At 41.8% G+C, this 20,340-nt stretch overlaps 1 protein-coding gene across 7 annotated transcripts in view; it reads left to right on the top strand.

The window, feature by feature from the left end:
- NPRL3 (NPR3 like, GATOR1 complex subunit) overlaps positions 1–20,340 on the top strand; it is a 249,808-nt gene that overhangs the window by 88,527 nt on the left and 140,941 nt on the right. For 5 of the 7 annotated variants that reach the window (XM_089691819.1, XM_089691772.1, XM_089691798.1 and 2 more), the window contains 2 exons: positions 11,050–11,192; positions 19,529–19,598. In XM_089691819.1, the coding sequence (XP_089547945.1) occupies positions 11,075–11,192; positions 19,529–19,598 (188 nt within the window). In that variant the 5' untranslated portion in view covers positions 11,050–11,074. Of the gene's footprint in view, positions 1–1,596; positions 1,781–11,049; positions 11,193–19,528; positions 19,599–20,340 lie in introns of those variants that run through there. The other 2 variants (XM_089691809.1, XM_089691780.1) reach the window with 2 other exon arrangements.

Below are 20,340 nucleotides of genomic sequence, written 5' to 3'. Positions count from 1 at the left end.
ACTCTTTGGATTCCACAATACATACAGGGGTGTATTTACCAGAAGGCAAACAAGGCATTTGTCTAGGGCGGCATTTTTTAGGGGGGCAGCACCACTGCCCAGAAGAGGGGACAGAAGAAGGGACATATGTGGCACGGGGATCAGGTAGGATCTGAGAAGGGCTGCATGATGGTATATGCAGAGCTCAACTCTCGTTCCCAGGGATGTCCAGAGCTGTGAAGGTGAGTGTCAGGAAGGCGGGGGGATGTGTGTTAGTGAAAGGCTCTCTCGGGTGGGGGTGTTATTGGTTAATGTCAGGCTTTCTCCGGGGGGGGGGGAGTTGGGCGATTTTTGTGTTGCCTAGGGCAGCACAAAACCTAAATACACCACTGAATACACGTTTGAAGGTCAAATGGCACTGCACATCACCCCAAAAACACCATCCCAACAGTGAAGTTTGGAGGTGGGAACATCATGGTGTGGGGCTGTTTTTCAGCATACAGTACTGGAAAAATTCATGTCATTGAAGGAAGAACAAATGGAAAAAAGGACAAAGACATTCTTGATAAATATCTGCTGCCATCTACCAGGATGATGAAGATGAAACGAGGGTGGACATTTCAGCAAGACAATGATCCCAAACACAAAGCCAACGTTTTAAAGAGAGAAAATAAAGGTGCTAGAATGGCCCAGCCAATCACCTGACTTGAATCCAATAGAAAATCTATGGAAAGAACTAAAGATCAGAGTTCATAGAAGAGGCCAACGGAACCTTCAAGATTTGAAGACTGTGTGGAAGAATGGGCCAAAACCGCACCTGAGCAATGCATGTGACTAGTTTCTCCATACAGGAGGCATCTTGACGCTGTCATCACCAACAAAGGATTTTGTACGAAGTATTAAAAAAATTTCAGTTAGCGTGTTCAATACTTTTTCCTTGTGTCATTCCATTTTATTACACATAACATAATTTCTGAACTTGTTTTGATTTCTTTGTATGTATGGATTGCACGGGTTGTTACTGATGTGGAGAAATTTCACGTCAATGGCACCTTTAGAAATATATTTACCTAGAACAACAGTGACATGTTCAATACTTATTTTACCTGCTGTATTTATTTAAGTTCAGCTAAAGAAAAATCTTGTCTCTTCTGGTCAGGGGCAGAGTGACAACTCATGGGACCCGTGTCCTTGCCCAAACTCAAAAAAGCCTATGAAAAAGGTACCAGGGGCATCTTATGGGGCCCCCTACCAACCCCAGGCCCTAGGGCAGTGCCCGAGTTTCCAAATGGTCAGTCCGCCCCTGCTTCCGGTCACTGTTAGTATACAGGCACACAAAACCAGCAGAATAAAATGACAGACAAAAGACACATTTCATATATATTAATAATTATCTGTATCTATGCTGCTGCAGAAAAAGGAAAGCCAACATACGTATTAAACGTGCTTATCGGGCGTATGCTATGCAGCTACATAGAGCGGACTACTTGCACTCTCTGCGCGTTTAAGTCAGCAAGAAGCCAAGCTCAGGCGGCTCTGTATCATGTGACCAGCCAGCCAGTCTGGAGCTCGGGGCCGCGCTGAAAGAAAAGTGCACATGCGCAGTGTGCGCTGAGAGGTACGGGGACGCGCACGCAGGCAGTGGTCTTCCCTTGAGCACAGGATTTTAGAGTGAGGAGGAGGAAGTTGGACGATTTATGTTGTTGGTCTCCGTGTGACACAGTGTGGGTTGTATAGCACGTTCAGCCATATAAAATGAGCATACACTGTACTGCAATGGCCCCATGATAGAAGGTACGAGGTTTGTATACATGTTTTGTGTAATGTCAGGTGTCATGCACCATCCTGTATGTAGTATGGCCATTACCTCAGTGCTGTATTACTGACTGAGATTTGGAATGCCCTACAGATAGTACCATCATAATAAAATCGTGCATTGCCCCGGGAAGGTGATGTCTGGAGGACATCTAATGGTAGTGGGTGGCATTCTGTATCTCATGGGGGAGTTGTGCTTTGCTCCATTCTTTATACCCAGAGGTGCCAGGCTCTGGTCATCGTAGGTGCCAGGCTCTGGTCATCGTAGGTGCCAGGCTCTGGTCATCGTAGGTGCCAGGCTCTGGTCATCGTAGGTCCGATGCTCTGGTCATCGTAGGTGCCAGGCTCTGGTCATCGTAGGTCCGATGCTCTGGTCATCGTAGGTGCCAGGCTCTGGTCATCGTAGGTCCGATGCTCTGGTCATCGTAGGTCCGATGCTCTGGTCATCGTAGGTGCCAGGCTCTGGTCATCGTAGGTGCCAGGCTCTGGTCATCGTAGGTCCGATGCTCTGGTCATCGTAGGTGCCAGGCTCTGGTCATCGTAGGTGCCAGGCTCTGGTCATCGTAGGTCCGATGCTCTGGTCATCGTAGGTGCCAGGCTCTGGTCATCGTAGTTGCCAGGCTCTGGTCATCGTAGGTGCCAGGCTCTGGTCATCGTAGGTGCCAGGTTCTGGTCATTGTAGGTGTGTTCTGTGTGCTGAGAAAGGCCTGCTTGTGCCATCCTTGTTATTGTTCACAGCATCATGATCAATGGTGACAAATGCTCCCCGCATGTAAACATACACTGTCCCGCACCCGCAGGGCCCCCACACATGTGAACAGGGCCTTATGTTTGGTGGCAAAGGTTGGGTTCGCCTTTTACTTAAACTGGCCCATGCAGACAGGTCCAGGTAGTTTAACCCCTTGCCTACAGGGCACTTGTACCCCTATCCTGCCCAGTCCAATTTTTAGCTTTCAGCGCTGTCACACTTTGAATGACAATTGCATGGTCATGCAACATTGCACCCATATGAAATTTTTATAATTTTTTTACGTAAATAGAGCTTTCTTTTGGTGGTTTTACTCACCGCTGGGTGTTTTATTTTTTTGTGCTATAAACAGAAAAAAAGGAAAAAAAAAAAAAAAAGTTTTTCTTTGTATCTAATATAAAATTTTGCAAACTGGTAATTTTTCTCCTTCACTGATGTGCGTTGATGAGGCAGCACTGATAGGCGGCACTGATGAGCTGGTACTGGTGGGCGGCACTGCTGAGTGGCACATTTGGGTGGCACTGCTGGGCACTGATCATCAGGGCACTGATCATCAGTGCCGATTCCTTCGCTGACAATCGCCGGTTCTCGGCAGTACTTTCCTTACGCTGTGACAGCGTGAGGAAAGTGCAGCCGATAGCCGGCAACTATATTTACCCGGTGATCACTGTCATTGGACACAGCGATCACCGGCGGGGCCGGGTGCACGCAGTGGGGGCGTGTCCTGGAATGATGTCCTTGGACTTCGTCCCAGGATTACACAACCACACTGCATATGTTCTTCGGCTATAGTGTGGTTGGGAACCAGTTAAAGGATACGTTCACCTTTTGGACAAAAATAATAAATGCACATTTTTTTTGCAGGTAAAAAAATGTGCAATTATTATTATTGTCCAAAGGAGCCTGTAAATCATTGCATCAGAGATCAGTAGATCGCTGATGCCATGCAGGTCTCCTGCAGACCTGTCAGAATATCTGCTTGCCGTACAGGATGTACAGCCAAGCAGATATTCTGACCGGAAGCTTCAATGAACCACCAATGGCTCTGCACAGCACTGTGGTAGTTCATTGAAAACTACAACCTCTTCAGGCTGAGCGTTCGCACGTATGCAGCCTCTTGGGGCTGGGCCTTGATGCCGAGCTTCCACATATTTCTGCACCATTTGTAAACAAATGTGCTGAGAGCGCGTACTCTGCAAGCTCCCAGCAGGTGTCAGGGTCCCACGGAAAGGTCCCGATCTCTTTTTGCGATCGGGACCTTTCCGGTCATGTGACAGCCAGAAACCCCTTAAAGCGCCGGGAGGCACCAGCGTGAAGGGATAAAGGCTAACTCTGCCTTTAAAAAAAAAAAACAGTAAATGCACCCATATTTGCAGCAAAAAAAGTTTTGCAAACGGACCTTAAAGATCAGCTGATGGCAGTGCAAAATTAAGCTCCTGGAGACTCTTCCTCCAGCATCTTGTCCTTACCAAGGTACAGACCTTCAGTTACTGAGCTGGAGGAAGTGTCAAAGGACTATACCAGCAATGGGCAAACTACGGCCCGGCGGACCTTTTAATCCGGCCCGCGGAGCGTGATACTGTCAGGATGGCTGTCAGGATGTGTGTAGGCGGGGCAGCGTGACGAACGTGAGGGGAGCTAGGCTCCTCTCACAGTCCGCCCTGAAGACCGGAACGGCGCGGGAACACGGCAAGAGGAACGCGTGGAGCAAAGGTAAGTAAATTGACACAGGGGGGACTTGGCTTACTACTTGGGGGGGAATAGTACTATGGGGGATGAAATACTATATGAGGGATGAATTAATATGGGGGATGAATTAATATGGGGAATAAATTACTATGGGGGGGATGAATTACTATGGGGGGATGAATTACTATATGGGGGATGAATTACTATATGGGGGATTAATTACTATGGGGGATGAATTACTATATCTACTCTTGGTCCGGCCCCCGGGTCCAATATATGAACCCATTGCGGCCCTCAAGTCAAAAAGTTTGCCCACCCCTGGACTATACAGTAGTGTGGTTATCACTGCAATTGTCTTTCATTGAGAACTTCAAGTCCCTCTCTTGCAGTGGCAGGCAGGACATGTAGTTCATTCATTTGCAGAATCCTGTGATGGATGTGGCTTTGAAGGCAGAGCCCTGAAATTTAAAACTTTCAGCTGCCATGGGGGAGAGGGAGCACATTGTTGAGAGTCAGCTTGCAATCATGTTACATCCTAAATATGAGTGTGATTTGGTCTAAAAGGGAGGAGTTCACCATTAAGTCATACTGTGCCATTTGTAAATATATAGTTTAATGCAGACAGCATACTTGTAGGACTTTTCTACCACCAGTGATGCCTGGCCACAGTACTCCTTGCCTTCAGGTTTGCTTCCAGGACACGGCAGACATTAAGCTTACTCAGGAATGAGCATGCTTCAGGATGCAAAAGCTGTGAATGTGTAGTGCATTTGCTCTTCCCCTATCCCAGCATTAGCTAAGCTCAGTGTTACTGGGATATGGGAAGAGAGGGCACAATTTTCAACCAGGAACCATACTTGCTCATACAATCTTTCGATGTGGTGGCTGCATTAGTTTTCTTTCATGCTGTTTTCATCTGGTGATCTGGCAAGTAACACACTTCCTGTATTATGCTAGGTTCACACCTATGCATGTTGTGCAGGCTGCATTTGCATGGGCACGGCAGCCCATTTGTTTGAATGGGCTGCTGTGCCTCGCAAAACATGGGGAAAAGGTTCCTGCACCCTTCCAGAGATCGCAGCCCTGCACTGCGGTAGTGCGGTTTCCAGTGCAGGCAGCGTGCCATTAAAGTGTTACACCCAGGACCCTACATTCACTATATCTGGTCTCCCACAGCAAACAGAACATGGAAATGCAAATATTTTAGTAAATATAAACTACTAAATACCTTTTCTCATCAGCAGTTAGAGCAGTCTTGTGACTTCTATCAGTGTCCAGCAGAGCACTGGTTAAAACTTGTAGGAAGAGTTTTCATTCTCCCCTGGTTGTCCTATGAGGCTACAGGATCCCTGACCCTCTGTCTGGACAGTGCTTGTTGGTCCTGTGCTGAGCACATGCACTCTTCCCAAGAAAAAAAAACTCTAGCAAGACACACCAAACAGCATGTGCAGCTTTCCCCCAAGGCTCTGTTCTATCAGAAGCTGGATTGGGGACAGTGAAAGGGGAGGATCAGAGAAGTCAGGATCAAACATCCTTTTTACACAATGCGGAGGATTAACCCCTTAGGTTCCACAGTGAGTGTAACAAGTATGCTTTACTGCATATACAGACTGATTTTACTTTTGTGGGTTTAGTAACACTTTAGGATTAATGGCGCCTGCCCTGCATTTTGTGTGCAGGTGGTTGCAGCTGCAAGATGCAGTCCAGGTCCTGCAGCGGCTTCTGCCTGCACTTGTGTGAACCTAGCCTTAGAGTTTCCCCACTCTGGATGAAGGCACACAGGGGTACCTTTGGATAGCAGCTTTGTCAGTCTGGCGTGAGGGGAGTGTTAGATTTACTAACATATTCAGATACAATAGCACATTGTACATAAACTAACACACTGAAGTTACACAATCAGTTACAGTAACATATTTGTTTCTTGTTTTTTTTTTTCTTTTGGGATAATGGTTTTACATGAATAAAAAAGCCAATCGTTGTAAATACCCCTTACAGTGTTAAATGGTTTGTCTGTGCATGCTAACTACATTTACAGGAGAGCTTGTTCTGTTGAAAAACAACAGACTTACTAGCCATATCACCAGGCGAAAATAAAGGAAAGAGAGCCTAAAAAAAGAAAACTAATACAGATATGACTTCTAAGAGTTGGTAAGCTGCAATATAATTGTTTCCTTTTGGGTTTAATATCGCTTTAATTGTCTTTTTACAGGGTGTATAAAACCATCTGGTGGCAGAGTCGCAGTGGTAGTAAAGTACGGTTTGTGATTTTTACCTACAGGTAAGCCTGGAATAAAACTTACATGTAGGTAAAATGAATATCTCCTAAACGTGTGCCGTTTAGGAGATTTTCACCCTTTTGGCAGCCGGTGACATCACTGGTGCATGCGCTCTGAAAGATTTAAATACCCGTACCGTTCTTTCAGAGAGTTGTGCCATTGCTCCTCCGCTCATGTGCAGGAGTGACGTCATCGTGGCTTGGCCATTCAAGCTGCTAGAGCCCTTGAACCTGGAAGGAAGACCAGGTGGAGATGGAAGCCTTGTCAAGGGTGACGGCTGGAATGCTTTGTTATAAGGTAAGTATTTCTTCATTTGCTATACATACTAGGACATTATGCTATTGCCTTGCAGGGGATTATTTTTTTTATTTTAACTGCCCTGGTTTATTACCACTTTAATCTGTAAATTTTAGAGGACAGTTGATCCTGTAGTTGTGATCCTGTGCCCCTAGGGCAGCACTCTCATGATGTTAGGTTAAAGTGGTTGTAAACACTAAGGGCTTGTTCACACTAGATGCAGTTCAGTGTGCTTTTTTTCTGCATCAAAAATGCATGCACAGTGTTTTCCATGTATTCCAATGGCCCTGGTTCACACTAGTGTAGTCATTTCCAGTCAGTTTCTGGTGCAAAAAAAAAGTAGAACATGCTGCATTTTTTTTCTGCACAGAACCATACTGGAACATGGCAAACTGCACTGGAACTGCGTGTGGTGTGAGCTGTAAGCAAAAACGTATCCGGAGTGCATTTTTGTAGTGTGAACTGGCCCTAAAAGTTTTTTGTACCTTGATGCATTTTGGTTTGCATTACCTTACCTGCATTAAGGTAAAAAAAAGCCTTGCACTGTGTGTTCCCTCCCTAACACTTGCCTGTATCGACTCAGTGCTGTGCCCGGCTGCAGCTCTTCTCACCCACTCTTCCCGGTCTGGAGGAAATGTACTTCGGGGCGGAGCCTGTGCTGACATCACCGACCTGCTGGAGCCAGTACTAGCGGCGGTGTTTGAATTTTGATGTAATAAGTGCTCTGTTTCTGATTACATGTGAGTAGATCTAGAGATCGAATCCAATAAACCGTACAGTATTTTACTAGTGGAGGCTGTTCTCTTTCCTTTATTGGATTTATTGCTGTAGAGCAGTGGTTCTTAACCTTGTTGGAGGTACTGAACCCCACCAGTTTCATATGCGCATTCACCGAACCCTTCTTAATTGGAAAAATAAAATATGATTTTTAAAATTCAAAACATAGGTATATATTTAGGTATATATTTATACATAGGTGCACAAAATGAACAAAACCATTAAAACATGATTTTCACACAAAAACATAATAATGAATATTTACTGCACGAATCATATGAGTCGGGTGTGGGTCTTCACCTCCGCCGAACCTGCAAGACTGACTCACCGAACCCCTGGGGTTCAATCGAACCCAGGTTAAGAACCACTGCTGTAGAGGAAGTGTTTGGTGTAGCCCCCCATCAGCTTGATGTGCATGAATTCTATGCTGCAAGGTCCACACACCTCTGAGCGCTCATAGACCACCTGTAATCTGGGGTCTTCATTGTTGGTAAGGGGCTGTGTGGAAAGAGTTGGATGGGATCACAGGTGTATGTTGAATAACTATGGGTGCATTTCACTGGATACATGGATGGACTTATTTTGTTGATAGGTTCGCATATACAGTAGTTACACTTTAATTTTGTCCTATTGTTTATAACAATGTTATGGTTGCTCTTATTTTGTACATTGGACAATTATGGATGGATGAGCATGGATAGATTTCACGAATTTACTTGGACGGCTGGATCTATAGATGGACTTTTCTGTTGATATATTTACATGTGGCCACACTTGAGTTTGTTTCATTATTTATGTGTTTAGGATAACACTTTAACAGTTACATTGTTTGTTTATTATTGTGTTTGAGAGAGCATTTTTCGCTTATACACAGCTCAACAGGTAGATTATTACAATATTTAAGCACTTGTGTTTTTGTGTTTTTTGAGTGCGGCTGTGTTTTGCAGTTACTGTTTCATTGACTTTGTATTGATTCAGTGTTTGCCTGGCTGCAGCTCTTCTCACCCTGTCTTCCTGGTCTCACTGGCTTTGCTGATTGCAGTGAGAGCATTGGTTTGTGCTGCTGTCAGTCAAATCCAGTGAAGAGGGGACGGGGCTGAGCCAAGACTATAAGAATTGCAATGGTTATTTTGTTTTTTGGGGGTTTTAACTGATCAAAGCAAAACACATTTAAAGTGGTTCTAAAAGCTGGACATTTTTTACCAGCATCCGTTTCCTGCCTTTAAAGTGAAAAAATGTATTTGTATCACCCCCTCACCGCCCTATATACCTGAGTCTGATCTCAATCCAGCACTGTTCCCACCTGCATCAAATCCTGTGAGCAGAGGGTGAGGCTGAACCGTATTGTGTGTCAATAGACATTGCCCAGCTTGGGAACAAGTCTACGCATCGCACCAACATGTTTGTTATGTTAATTAAAGAAAAAAATATTACAAATACTTTAGGAGACCACTAACAGAATATTTTAAAAAATGATGCATTGTAGGTAGTCCATGTTTACTGCACATGAAGACGCTAGCATACTGAGTTATACAAATGGATTTCATTTGGCGCCAGAATATTAATGCTGTTTAATTTTGGGACCTGCATGATCTTGGTGCAGAGTCTGCTATTGTAGTACGATATGGTAAATGTGATGGGGGAGTGAGGAGAATAGGAGTTAAGCCTAGTATACACGGGCGGAGTGTTGGGCGGCATCGGCCAGTTCAATAGAACCCTGCCAACAGTCGGCCCGTGTAAATGGAAGCCAGTCCAACAGAAGCCGGTTGAAAGGATCATGACCAAAAAATGTCTGCCGATCGGCTCTCATTCAGCACTCTCAGCCAATGTCTGAGAGCGCTGGCTGGAGTGTTTTGGTGGGGGCATCCCCCCGTCAGAACACAATAGCACAGCAGGGGAGCCGCTGTACTAACATCGGATAGTTAGTACAGCGGCTCCCCCTGAGCTGTCAGTTTTATTTCGTTCAGCCTGCTGGGTTGAACTGAAAACAAAATAATAGTGTGTACCAGGCTTTAGGTTAAACGTTAGGATAAGAAGGTAAAAGGCAATTTACAGCCTTTTTTATATAATTTTTTTATAGATCTAAATGCAAAAGAAATGTAGTAAATAATTTTATATGTGTTAATATTTAAAAGGGCCATTTATCGTTTTCTATGTCTAATATGCAATTATATATGTGCAGTACAGTCCTAACATATTCAGACCCCCTTCACTTTTTTTTCAATTTTGTTATATTGCAGTCTGATACTACAGTTGTTTAAATTCATTTTTTTCTCATTATTCTACACTCCGTACCCCATAATGACAAAGTGAAAACAGAATTTTAGAAATGTCTGGGAATTTGTTAAAAAGAAAAAACTGAAATATGACATATAAAAAAAACAACAAATTAACTTGTGAGCCACTGAGGTATATTTAAAAATGTGAGTACTAGGTCGCTGGTAAAAAATGCCCACTCTCATATGATGTGCGTCCATCAACAAAATATTTAAACAATTACTGCGCTCCAATACCCTCAAGAAATTCAAACTAAAAGTGCACAGTGCTTATAAAGTGAGTAAATACAATCAAAAAGTGCACAGTGCTTATAATTAAAATAAGAAATGTATATTAAGGTGATAGAAAATAAATTAATAAAAAAAAAAGTATAAAAAAAAAAAAATCAAATTTATCATCCTATCAAATCATTATTTGTGAAATCTCCATATAAATGTGCCAATATTTCATTTATGAATCACCAGAAAAATAAAAATAAAAAATGTAATGAGAAATACAAAAGGTTTACTTTGAAAAAAAGCAACAATAGTGTCCCAAATATAACTGTTATATTTGGGACACTATTGTTGCTTTTTTCAAAGTAAACCTTTTGTATTTCTCATTACATTTTTTTTTTTTCTGGTGATTCATGAATGAAATATTGGCACATTTATATGGAGATTTCACAAATAATTTGATTTTTTTTTTTTTATACATTTTTTTTTTTTTCATTTTCTATCACCTTGAAATATGACATATACTTCTGTATTCAGACCCTTTACTCTTACTTTGTTGAAGCACCTTTTGGCAGCAATTACATCCTTGAGTCTTTTTGGGGATGACGCAACCAGCTTTTCACACCTGGATTGGGGGATTTTCTGCTGTTCCTCTTTGCAGATCCTCACAAGCTCAGTCAGGTTGAATGGGGACCATCGGTAGACAGCCATTTTCGGGGCTCCAGAGATGTTCAAGTCAGGGCTCTGGCTGGGCCACTCTAGGACATTCACAAAGATTATTGTTATTCATTCAGTTTTTGCATTTGTAATATTGAATAGAAAAATGTTTGCTTGGGAGGAATAGGATATTTTAAGATTAATTGTTTTTACGGCTTATTCCATATACCATTTGTATTATGGCTGTTTTATGTGTGCGTTTGCATTTTTCTTTTTTTAATCATCACACTTCTATATTCAGCTTTTTACTCTCTTGCAGGCTTTTTGTTTGGGAATTTTCAAACATGGGTGAAAACACCAGTCCTATAAGTGTTATTCTAGTTAGTTCTGGAAGTAGAGGAAATAAGCTGCTATTTCGATATCCTTTCCAAAGAAGTACAGAAGGTCAGTCTACACAGACAAGTAAGTGGTATCTAGTAAAATTATTTGTTTATTATTTTTCTTAAATCCCAATATGCATGCTTTTGGTAATACATTTTTCCTCAGTCATCTTCCAGGACAGCAACCTGAGAGATGACTGGTTCATGCTCTACAGGATACACAAGTCAAAACTGTTAAAACCCTCCTGTCCCTCACTTTAGATTGTATTTCCTACAGTGTCGTGCCTTCCTCTGGGACCTTTCTATGGGTCTACCTTCAGACTTACCTTTTGTATAGTATAGACTGCCTTTTGAATTCCTAATTAGCTACCTTCTGCCTCAGGCTTGGGTAAATTACACTGGGCAGTTGTGCTCTAACTTATATTCCTTGCATGCAAAGCCGATGTATTTTTTTCCGAAGCTGATATTAAAGCTTATGGATTTTGTTGCAGCCATCATGGGTCAATCCAGGAGCCATGCCCTTTGTTCAAAAAGTTCAGGGTGGTCTCAAACCTGCAAGCGAGTAATCCTCCCAATGTGCAGACTACTCTTAAGAGAGTGGTCTGTTAGCAGTTGCAAACACCTGCACCCAATACATTCAGATACTTGGGTAAAAGCTGTAGTATACAGGAGCACCAAGCAAATTTTCTATCTCTACCTTCACCCTGCTTTATGGTAACCGACCTGCCATTTTCTTCTCTAGGGACCTGCATGCTTTTTCCGGCTTAACTCCTCTTTTTGAGAGTTGTTGCCGTTATTCCACAATGAGAAAAGGTTTAAAGATTTTCTACTCAGATCTTTAGGTGTACTTTTGGCTGCGTTTGCATGCAGAAATGATCAGATGGAATCTATGCTACTGCCTCCCTTTTGTCTGGGAGACCTTCTGGCCTGTGGTCATCAGGGATACCTACACACGTTCCCTTCTTTCTGGCATATCTACACCGTCTGCCTTGCTGTAGACATGTAGCACTTCATGTTTGTGGCCCTTCCCTTTGGTCTGTCCACTACATCTGAAAATTTTTCTGAGGCGCTAGCCTTGCTACACCCACAGGGTATTTCCATAGTAGGGTACACAAATGATCTCCTGCTAAGAAAGAAGTTGTACCGTTTTTTCCAGCTTTTGTGTAGCAAGCTCCTTAGAGGTTTGTTTGGATGCTGAACCTGCAAGAATTGCTGATTTGAACTTTTCTTCTGCTTGAAGTATATGGGGCTCCTATAGCTCTGACCATAGTTCTTTCTTCTGCAAGATAGCTCCTGACTCTTTGCTACCACGTTGGACTTGCAGTCCATGGATCATCCAACCTCTTCTTGCTTGAGAGGTTATTCTGACAGAAACACAATCTCTGGAGTTGATATCTAGGACCAGATTATCTGTGGTCTGGTGTCTCTGGAATCCAGCCTGGAAGTTGTGGAAAACCTTCCTTCACTCTCTGGCTTTAGTACATTTCTAAGGTATTTCCTTCATGGACAACCAAACTCCTGGAACCACAAGAACTCTTGTTTTTCCTTTCTTTTGTTTCCTGTACTTACTAGCCAGTGAACATATCATTCCTGGGGGCAGCTGCATACCAGTAGGCTAGGCTTACATGGCTTATAGGAACAGAGACTGCTACAGGTGGTGATACTATGCTAAGCTATATTCCCTGATCACTTATACAGAGGTAACCGTTACAGTGCACTGTTTTTTGTACAATTGGTTGATCTGTGTGATAAAATGTCCGTTACACAATCAGTCCAAACATTCAAAAAAGTAAAGTACAGGGAAGAAAATGTCCATATGAGCCTCACAAAGCCACACAAAGTATAACAGCCTCCAGGATGGCTTGGCTGGAGCCCTGGCTGAGGCTGTTAAACTTTCTTATCTGGGGTTTGCAGAGATGTGCGGCTCATGGATATTTTCTTCCCCATATATTGCTGTCTGGAACCAGGACAAGCTCCATCCCAGTCTGCACTCACAGTGGTTGGCTTTGATTGGGATCCTTACAGCCTGAGTGGCATCATCCACAATTTTGGTTTCTGGTCACAAAAAAAAGTCACATGCATATGGTGTGGCCACACTCAGGAGGAGTAGCAGAATGTGTTTTGGGGTGTAATTCTATATATGCCTGTCCTGTGTGTGAAAAATATCTTATTAAATTGACAACTTTGTGTAAAAAAGAAAAAAAAAAAACCCCAAAAAACAACATACATTTTCATTTTCTTTCCTTTTATTTTCAAAAAATTGGTAGCAAAAAATTAAGTATTTAAAAGACTCACCATTCCTCTTAAATATGTTTTGGGTGTTTTATACTCCAAAAATGTGGTAATTTTGTGTGTGCTTCTACTATCCTGACTTTTGAGCCTCCAAAAATGTGAAAGGAAGTTAGATGCATTTACTCAAGTGTACTGGGTAGCAGGGATTTTACAGGGCACAAATATCAACATACTGACATTGCTCACACTTTGGTGGTTGGCGTGCAGCCATATTGCTGGGAGACCTTTGAACATCTTGATGTAAGTCCACTAGGAATCTCTGCGGATGCTGAGATTCACCTGCCAGTCCCTTAGTTACTTCTGCTTTGAGTGCTCTCACAGTCTGCTACTATTTTTGATCCTGAGGAAGGGTTTAAACTTCAAAACATGTCAGACATTTGGATTCTTTCTCTAGAATAGGTGTTCATAATAATGTGGATAAACATACAGACAATATGGTTTGATGCTATCATCCTGATCTACACTCACCGGCCACCTTTTATTAGATACACCTTGCTAGTGCCAAGAAAATATCCCCCACACCATTACACCACCACCACCATCCTAAACCGTTGATACAACGCAGGATGGATCCATGCTTTCATGTTGTTTATGCCAAATTCTGACCTTACCATCTGAATATTGCAGCAACCAGTCTGCCAATTCTCCTTCATCTCTAAAATCAACAAGGCATTTTTGTCCACACAACTGCCACTCACTGGACATTTTCTCTTTATCGGACCATTCTCTGTCAACCCTAGAGATGGTTGTGCATGAGAATCCCAATAGATCAACAGTTTTTGAAATGGCCAGACCAGCCCATCTGGCACCAACAACCATGCCAGGTGCAAAGTCACTTGAATCCCCTTTCTTTCCCATTCTGATGCTTGGTTTGAACTTCAGCAAGTCGTCTTCACCACGTCTAGATGCCTAAATACATTCAGTTGCTGTCATGTGATTGGCTGATTAACAATTTGTGTTACCAAGCAATTAAACAGGTGTACCTAATAAAGTGGCCGGTGAGTGTATATGTGATTAAACGTTTTAGCCTGCGTTTCTAATCTTTATTCAATAACATTTGTTACGCTTTTTATATTGTGCCCTGTAAAATCCCTGCCACCCAGTACACATGAGTAAATGAATTTCCGGGATGGGCACTGATGTGATCTCAAATCCCTTCCTTTTTTTTTTTTTCCTTTTCTTTTCAGAGAATTTGATGCATAATTTATGCCCCTAGAAAGCCTAAAGGATTGGATTTTGGGTCTCTATGTGGTTAGGCTGTGAAAAATGTCTCACATGTGGTATCGCAATAGTCAGGACGAGTAACAGAATGTATTTTGGGGTGTCATTCTAAGTATACCCATGCAGTGTGTGAAAAATATCTTTATTATCTTTGTGTTAAATTTCCTTTTTCTTTCTGTATTTTCAGAAAACTTGTGGGAAAAACCTAAATTCTTCAAAAGTCTCAACATGCTTCTTAAAAAATATGTTGGGGTGTTTATACTCCAAAATGTGGTCATTTTGAGGGTTCTTCTACTGTCCAGACACTTGAGCCTATAAAAATGTGAAAGGCAGTCAGGAAATTACAGTGGATATAAAAAGTCTACAGACCCCTGTTTAAAATGTCAGGTTTCTGTGATGTAAAAAAATTAGACAAAGATAAATCATTTCAGAACGTTTTCCACCTTTTAATGTAACCTATAAACTGTACAACTCAGTTGAACAACAAACTGAAATCTTTTAGGTGGAGGGAAGTAAAAATAAAAAACTGAAATAATCTGGTTGCATAAGTGAGCACACCCTTAAACTAATACTTTGTTGAAGCAGCTTTTGATTTTGTTCCAGCACTCAGTCTTTTTGGGTATGAGTCTATCAGCATGGCACATCTGGACTTGGAAATATTTGCCCACTCTTCCTTGCAGAAAAACTCCAAATCTGTCAGATCTGTTAGATTGCAAGGGCATCTCCTGTGCACTGCCCTCTTGAGATTACCCAACAGATTTTCGATCAGATTCAGGTCTGGGCTCTGGCTGGGCCATTCCAAAACTTTATTCTTCTTTGGGTGAAGCCATTCCTTTGTTGATTTGGATGTATGCTTTGGGTTGTTGTCATGCTGAAAGATTAAGTTCTTCATGTTCAGCTCTCTAGCAGAAGCCTGAAAGTTTTGTGCCAATATTGACTGGTATTTGGAACTGTTCATAATTCCCTCTACCTTGACTAAGACCCCAGTTCCAGCTGAAGAAAAACAGCCCCAAAGCATGATGCTGCCACCACCATGTTTCACTGTGGGTATGGTGTTCTTTTGGTGATGTGCAGTATTGTTTTTGCGCCAAACATATCATTTGCAATTATGGCCAAAAAGGTCAACCTTGGTTTCATCCGATCATAACACATTTTTCCACATGCTTTTGGGAGACTTCAGATGTGTTTTTGCAAAATTTTAGTCGGGCTTGGATCTTTTTCTTCATAAGAAAAGGCTTCCATCTTGCCACTCTACCCCATAGGCCAGACATATGATGAATACGGGAGACTGTTGTCACATGTACCACACTGCCAGTACTTGCCAGATATTCCTGCAGCTCCTTTAATGTTGCTGTAGGTCTCTTGGCAGCCTACCAGACCAGTTTTCTTCTGGTCGTTTCATCAATTTTGAAGGGAGGTCCAGTTCTTGGAAATGTCACTACTGCACCATATTTTCTCCACTCTGTTGCATGGTATATCTAATGCTTTGGAAATTCTTTTTTACCCTTCTTCTGACTGATACCTTTTAACAATGAGATCCCTCTGATGATTTGGAAGCTCTCTGTCTGTGGACCATGGCTTTTGCTGTAGGATGTGACTAAGAAAATGTCGGGTGTATACTGACTCCTATTTAACATGATTGTGAATGTGATTGCTTAATTCTGAACACTGCTATATCCCCAGTTATACGAGGTTGTGCACACTTTTATGCAACCACATTATTTTAGATTTTTATGTTTACTCCCCCCCTTAAAAATTTTAGTGTGTTTTTCAATTGAGTTGTACAGTTTATATGTCATATTACAAGTGAAAAAAGTTCTGAAATGATTTATCTTTGTCTCATTTATTATTTACAACACAGAAACCTGAAATTTTAACAAGGGTGTGTAGACTTTTTATAGTCACTGTAGATGCACATTTATGCCCCTAGAAACCCTAAAGGGAACCTTGGATTTTGTTTGGTTAGGCTGTGAAAAAGTCTCAAAGAAGGGAAGGAGAAAACAGCGCAACCACTATGCTGTAGTGATCTAGTGAAATGCATTTATTAGTTAAAAATTGGTTCTACTCACAAAAGTGGAAAACATCCAAAGCAATGTAACTTGCAGTGGAGCAGGCTGGTTGTCAGCTCACTTTCTGAGTTCACGTGTGTGTCAGTAGAGCTGCCAAAATCTCAGCATCCAGATTGCTGGGTGTATGACAGCTCCACCATGCAGCTCTGCAGCAACCTGGTGTCCTGACAGTGTGGTCTTACTCTAGCTGATTGTTGCTCACTAATGGCCACTACAAAGGACTGTACAGTGCAATAAGAATGTGTCTTCAAGAAAATATCTCTTTTCTTCAACTAAACTAAAATGGGCACCCACTCATTAGATAAGCTTCCACCATTGGAAGTGGGGAGAAGACACACTGTTTCATGCTGGACTCTGAATGGGGCAAAATTGTAAATGTAAAAAACTGATTTAAAGAAAAATTTAGAATATTTTTTTTCTCTAGATGTTTTCCATTTTTGTGAATGGGAGCAATTTATTTTATCTAATAAATGCTTTTCACTGGATTACTACACTATAGTGGCTGCTCTGTTTTCCCCTTCTGTTTCTGTTTTCACAGGTGGATACCCTCCTCCTTAGCAGCAAATGTCAGTGTTCGTGACTTGTGTTATGCTTAGGGCTACCTGCTCTGATGTTTTTCACTGGTCTTGTTTATTTACATTTAGTTTCTTTTGTTTCCAATTTGTTACTGTGGGACAGTTTAGTTATGTTTTTACATTGGTTACATAGTTTTCTTTCAATGAAGCCCTGTTCTGAGCCCTGTATAGGTGCTCAGCTCTTCTTTTTTTTTCTTGTGTGTAAAAACGTCTCACACATATGGTATTGCCATACTGAGTAGAAGTAGCAGAATGTGTTTTTAGGGTGTAATTCCAAGTATGCCTATGTTGTGTGTTGTCAATTAATAAGATATTTCTTTGTGGAGAAAAAAAAATTACATCTTAATTTTTCACTCTGATTTTTCCAAATACTTGTGGCAAAAAAAGAAGTCTTCAAAAGACTCAATATGTCTCTTAGAAGGTGGCTTGGGGTGTCATTTTATGGATGTTTCTCCTGTCCTGGCATTTCAGGGACTCCAGAAATCTGATCGGTAGTCAGGAAATTCGATGTGTAAGCCCAAAGGTGCTTCTTTGATTTTAGGCCCCTCTACATGTCTAGGCTGTGAAAAAGTCTCATACGTGGTATCCCCATACCAATAGTAGGAAAATGTGGTTTGGGCTGTATTTTTAAGTATGCCTATGCTGTGTGTGAAATACTTGTTAAAATTACATTTTTAAAAAATGATTTACTTCATTTAAATAAAAAGTAGTGACAAAAATTACAACTTCAATAAAACTCACCATGCCTCCTACCAAATACCTCAGACTATCTACTTTCTAAAAAAAGGGGTAATTTTGGGAGTATTTTTACAGTCTTGGCATTTTAGGGCCTCATTTGTAGCTTTCCCCAGATCTGTGCCTTGCAATAATTCTTAGAACTGCATGCAGTTCCTCTTGACCTCCATGGCTTTTGCTCTGATACAGTGTGCATTGTCAACTGTGAGGCCTTTTATAGAGAGGTGTTTGCCTTTCCAAATCATGTCCAATCAATTTAAGTTACCACAGGTGGACTCCAATCAAGGTGTAGAAACATCTCAGCAATGATCAAGAGAAACAGAAGGCAACTGAACTAAATCTTAAGTGTTGTTGCAAAGGGTCTGAATACTTTTGCCGATGTGATATGTTTAGTTTTTTATTTTTAATACATTCAGACATTTCTAAAATGTTGTTTTTGCTTTCAAATAATGGGGTACCAAGTGTAGATTAATAATAAAAAAAAGTGAAACAACTGTAGTATCAGGCTGCAACATAACAACATTGAAAAAACTGAAGGGGGTCTGTATATGTACAGTCTGTGTGTGGGATTAGATTAAGGGCTGGTTCACACCGGTATCTCTACATTCTGGATGCATTTCTGCAGGTGCATTTTTTTTCTTATGTGTTCTGGTGCTTTTTTCCCCTCATTTTATTTTCTATATATTCTTTATCTCAATTAAAGTTGTATGTGTTCCAGTGCATTTTTTATTACATTTTTTTCCACATTCCAGATGCGTTCCATACAGAAAAAATGCAGCATGTTATACCTTTGTTGACTTCACCAGAACGCATTGCACTGGTGTGAACTGGGGTCATTGGAAACCATCTTAAACACAGCCCATGTATTTTGGATGTAGAACCAGCCCTGAGATCTGGAGAATTTGGGGACCAAGTCAATACCTCAAACTCATTGTTGTATTCCTTCCACCAATGCTTACGTGCCCATTGTAGGTGCTTTTGGCTGTGGACATGGGTCAGCATGGGCACCTGACCAGTTTTCAGCTACGCAGCCCCATATGCAATAAACTTCGATGCACTGTGTGTTTTGACATCTTTCTATCAGAACCAGCATTAACTTTTTCAGTAATTTGACCTGCATTAGCTCTTCTATTGGATCCAGCTACACAGGCCAGGCTTTGTTCCCCATGTGCATCAATAAGCCTTGGCCGTGCATGACCCTGTCACTAGTTTGCTGGTTTTCCTTACTTGGACTACTTTGCCTATTGTCCTGAACAGTGCAGACTGGGAACATCCCACAAGGGCTGCAGTTTTGTAGTTACAGTCATCTAGCCATTACAGTTTGTCAAAGTCTCTCAAATCCTTATGTTTGCCCATTTTTTTTTTTCTGCTTTCAACACATCAACTTCAGAGACAATATGTTATCTGCCAGTGGCCATAGTGTTATGGCGTGCATGTGTGTGTATTCATAGACACACACACACACTCTGTATATACGTTTTCTGATGCCTCTTTTGCTTTTTTAATTTTTTTTTTTTTTTTTTTAGGTATTCCAAGGAGCAGTTATGCTTTAAATAACTCTGGAGCAAATACAGAAGACCCAGATGGAGACTCAAAGTATGACACTTCTCTCTCATTTAATATTTTTATTACAGTCTGACCATTTATCTAAACACAAGGAACATGCACACTAATAATGTTATACTCATCCTGGAATTATAAGATGTATTTAAGAGTTTGTCCTACTTAAAAGAATCTCGCATATACTGATCCCTCACAGAGCAACTGTCACTGCTTTCTTATGTTATATGAATCTGGGTAGGGGCAGGGGCATATTTACCACAAGGCAAACAAGTCATTTGCCTAGGGCGGCTTTTTGCATGGGGGCAGCACCTCCCCTCCGGAAGTAGGGTTGGAAGAAGGGACACACACCATGGGTACCAGGTGGGATCCAAGAGAGGCTGCGTGCTGCTTGATGGCGTATGCAGAGCCTGACTCTCATTCCTGGGGATGTCTGGAGCTGTGCAGAGAAGTGTCTTTCTCTCTATCGCCAGGGAGGGGGGGCCAGTGGAAGGCTCTCCCGGGTGGCAGGCAGGGGTGTTGTTGGTCAATGTCAGGCTCTCTCCATAGGAGGGGGAAGGTGGGGGGTGGTCGGTGTCCATGGGAGCAGATGATTTTTGTGGTGCCTAGGGCAGCACAAAACCTAAATACACCACTTGGTAGGGGTACATGCTCATGTCCAGCATATCTGATGCTTATATACACTGCAGGTAAAACATTTTAGAACACTCCCATTTTACCAGTTTGTATTGAAATGTATGCAGTTTAATGTCTCAATGTACTCTTTAACCGCTTTCCT

The sequence above is a fragment of the Staurois parvus genome, unplaced genomic scaffold, assembly GCF_062004578.1.
Source record: "Staurois parvus isolate SC_StPar_1 unplaced genomic scaffold, SC_StPar_1.0 ptg000022l, whole genome shotgun sequence".
NCBI classification, from domain to species: domain Eukaryota; kingdom Metazoa; phylum Chordata; class Amphibia; order Anura; family Ranidae; genus Staurois; species Staurois parvus.
This window is presented reverse-complemented; position numbering and strand designations above follow the sequence as displayed.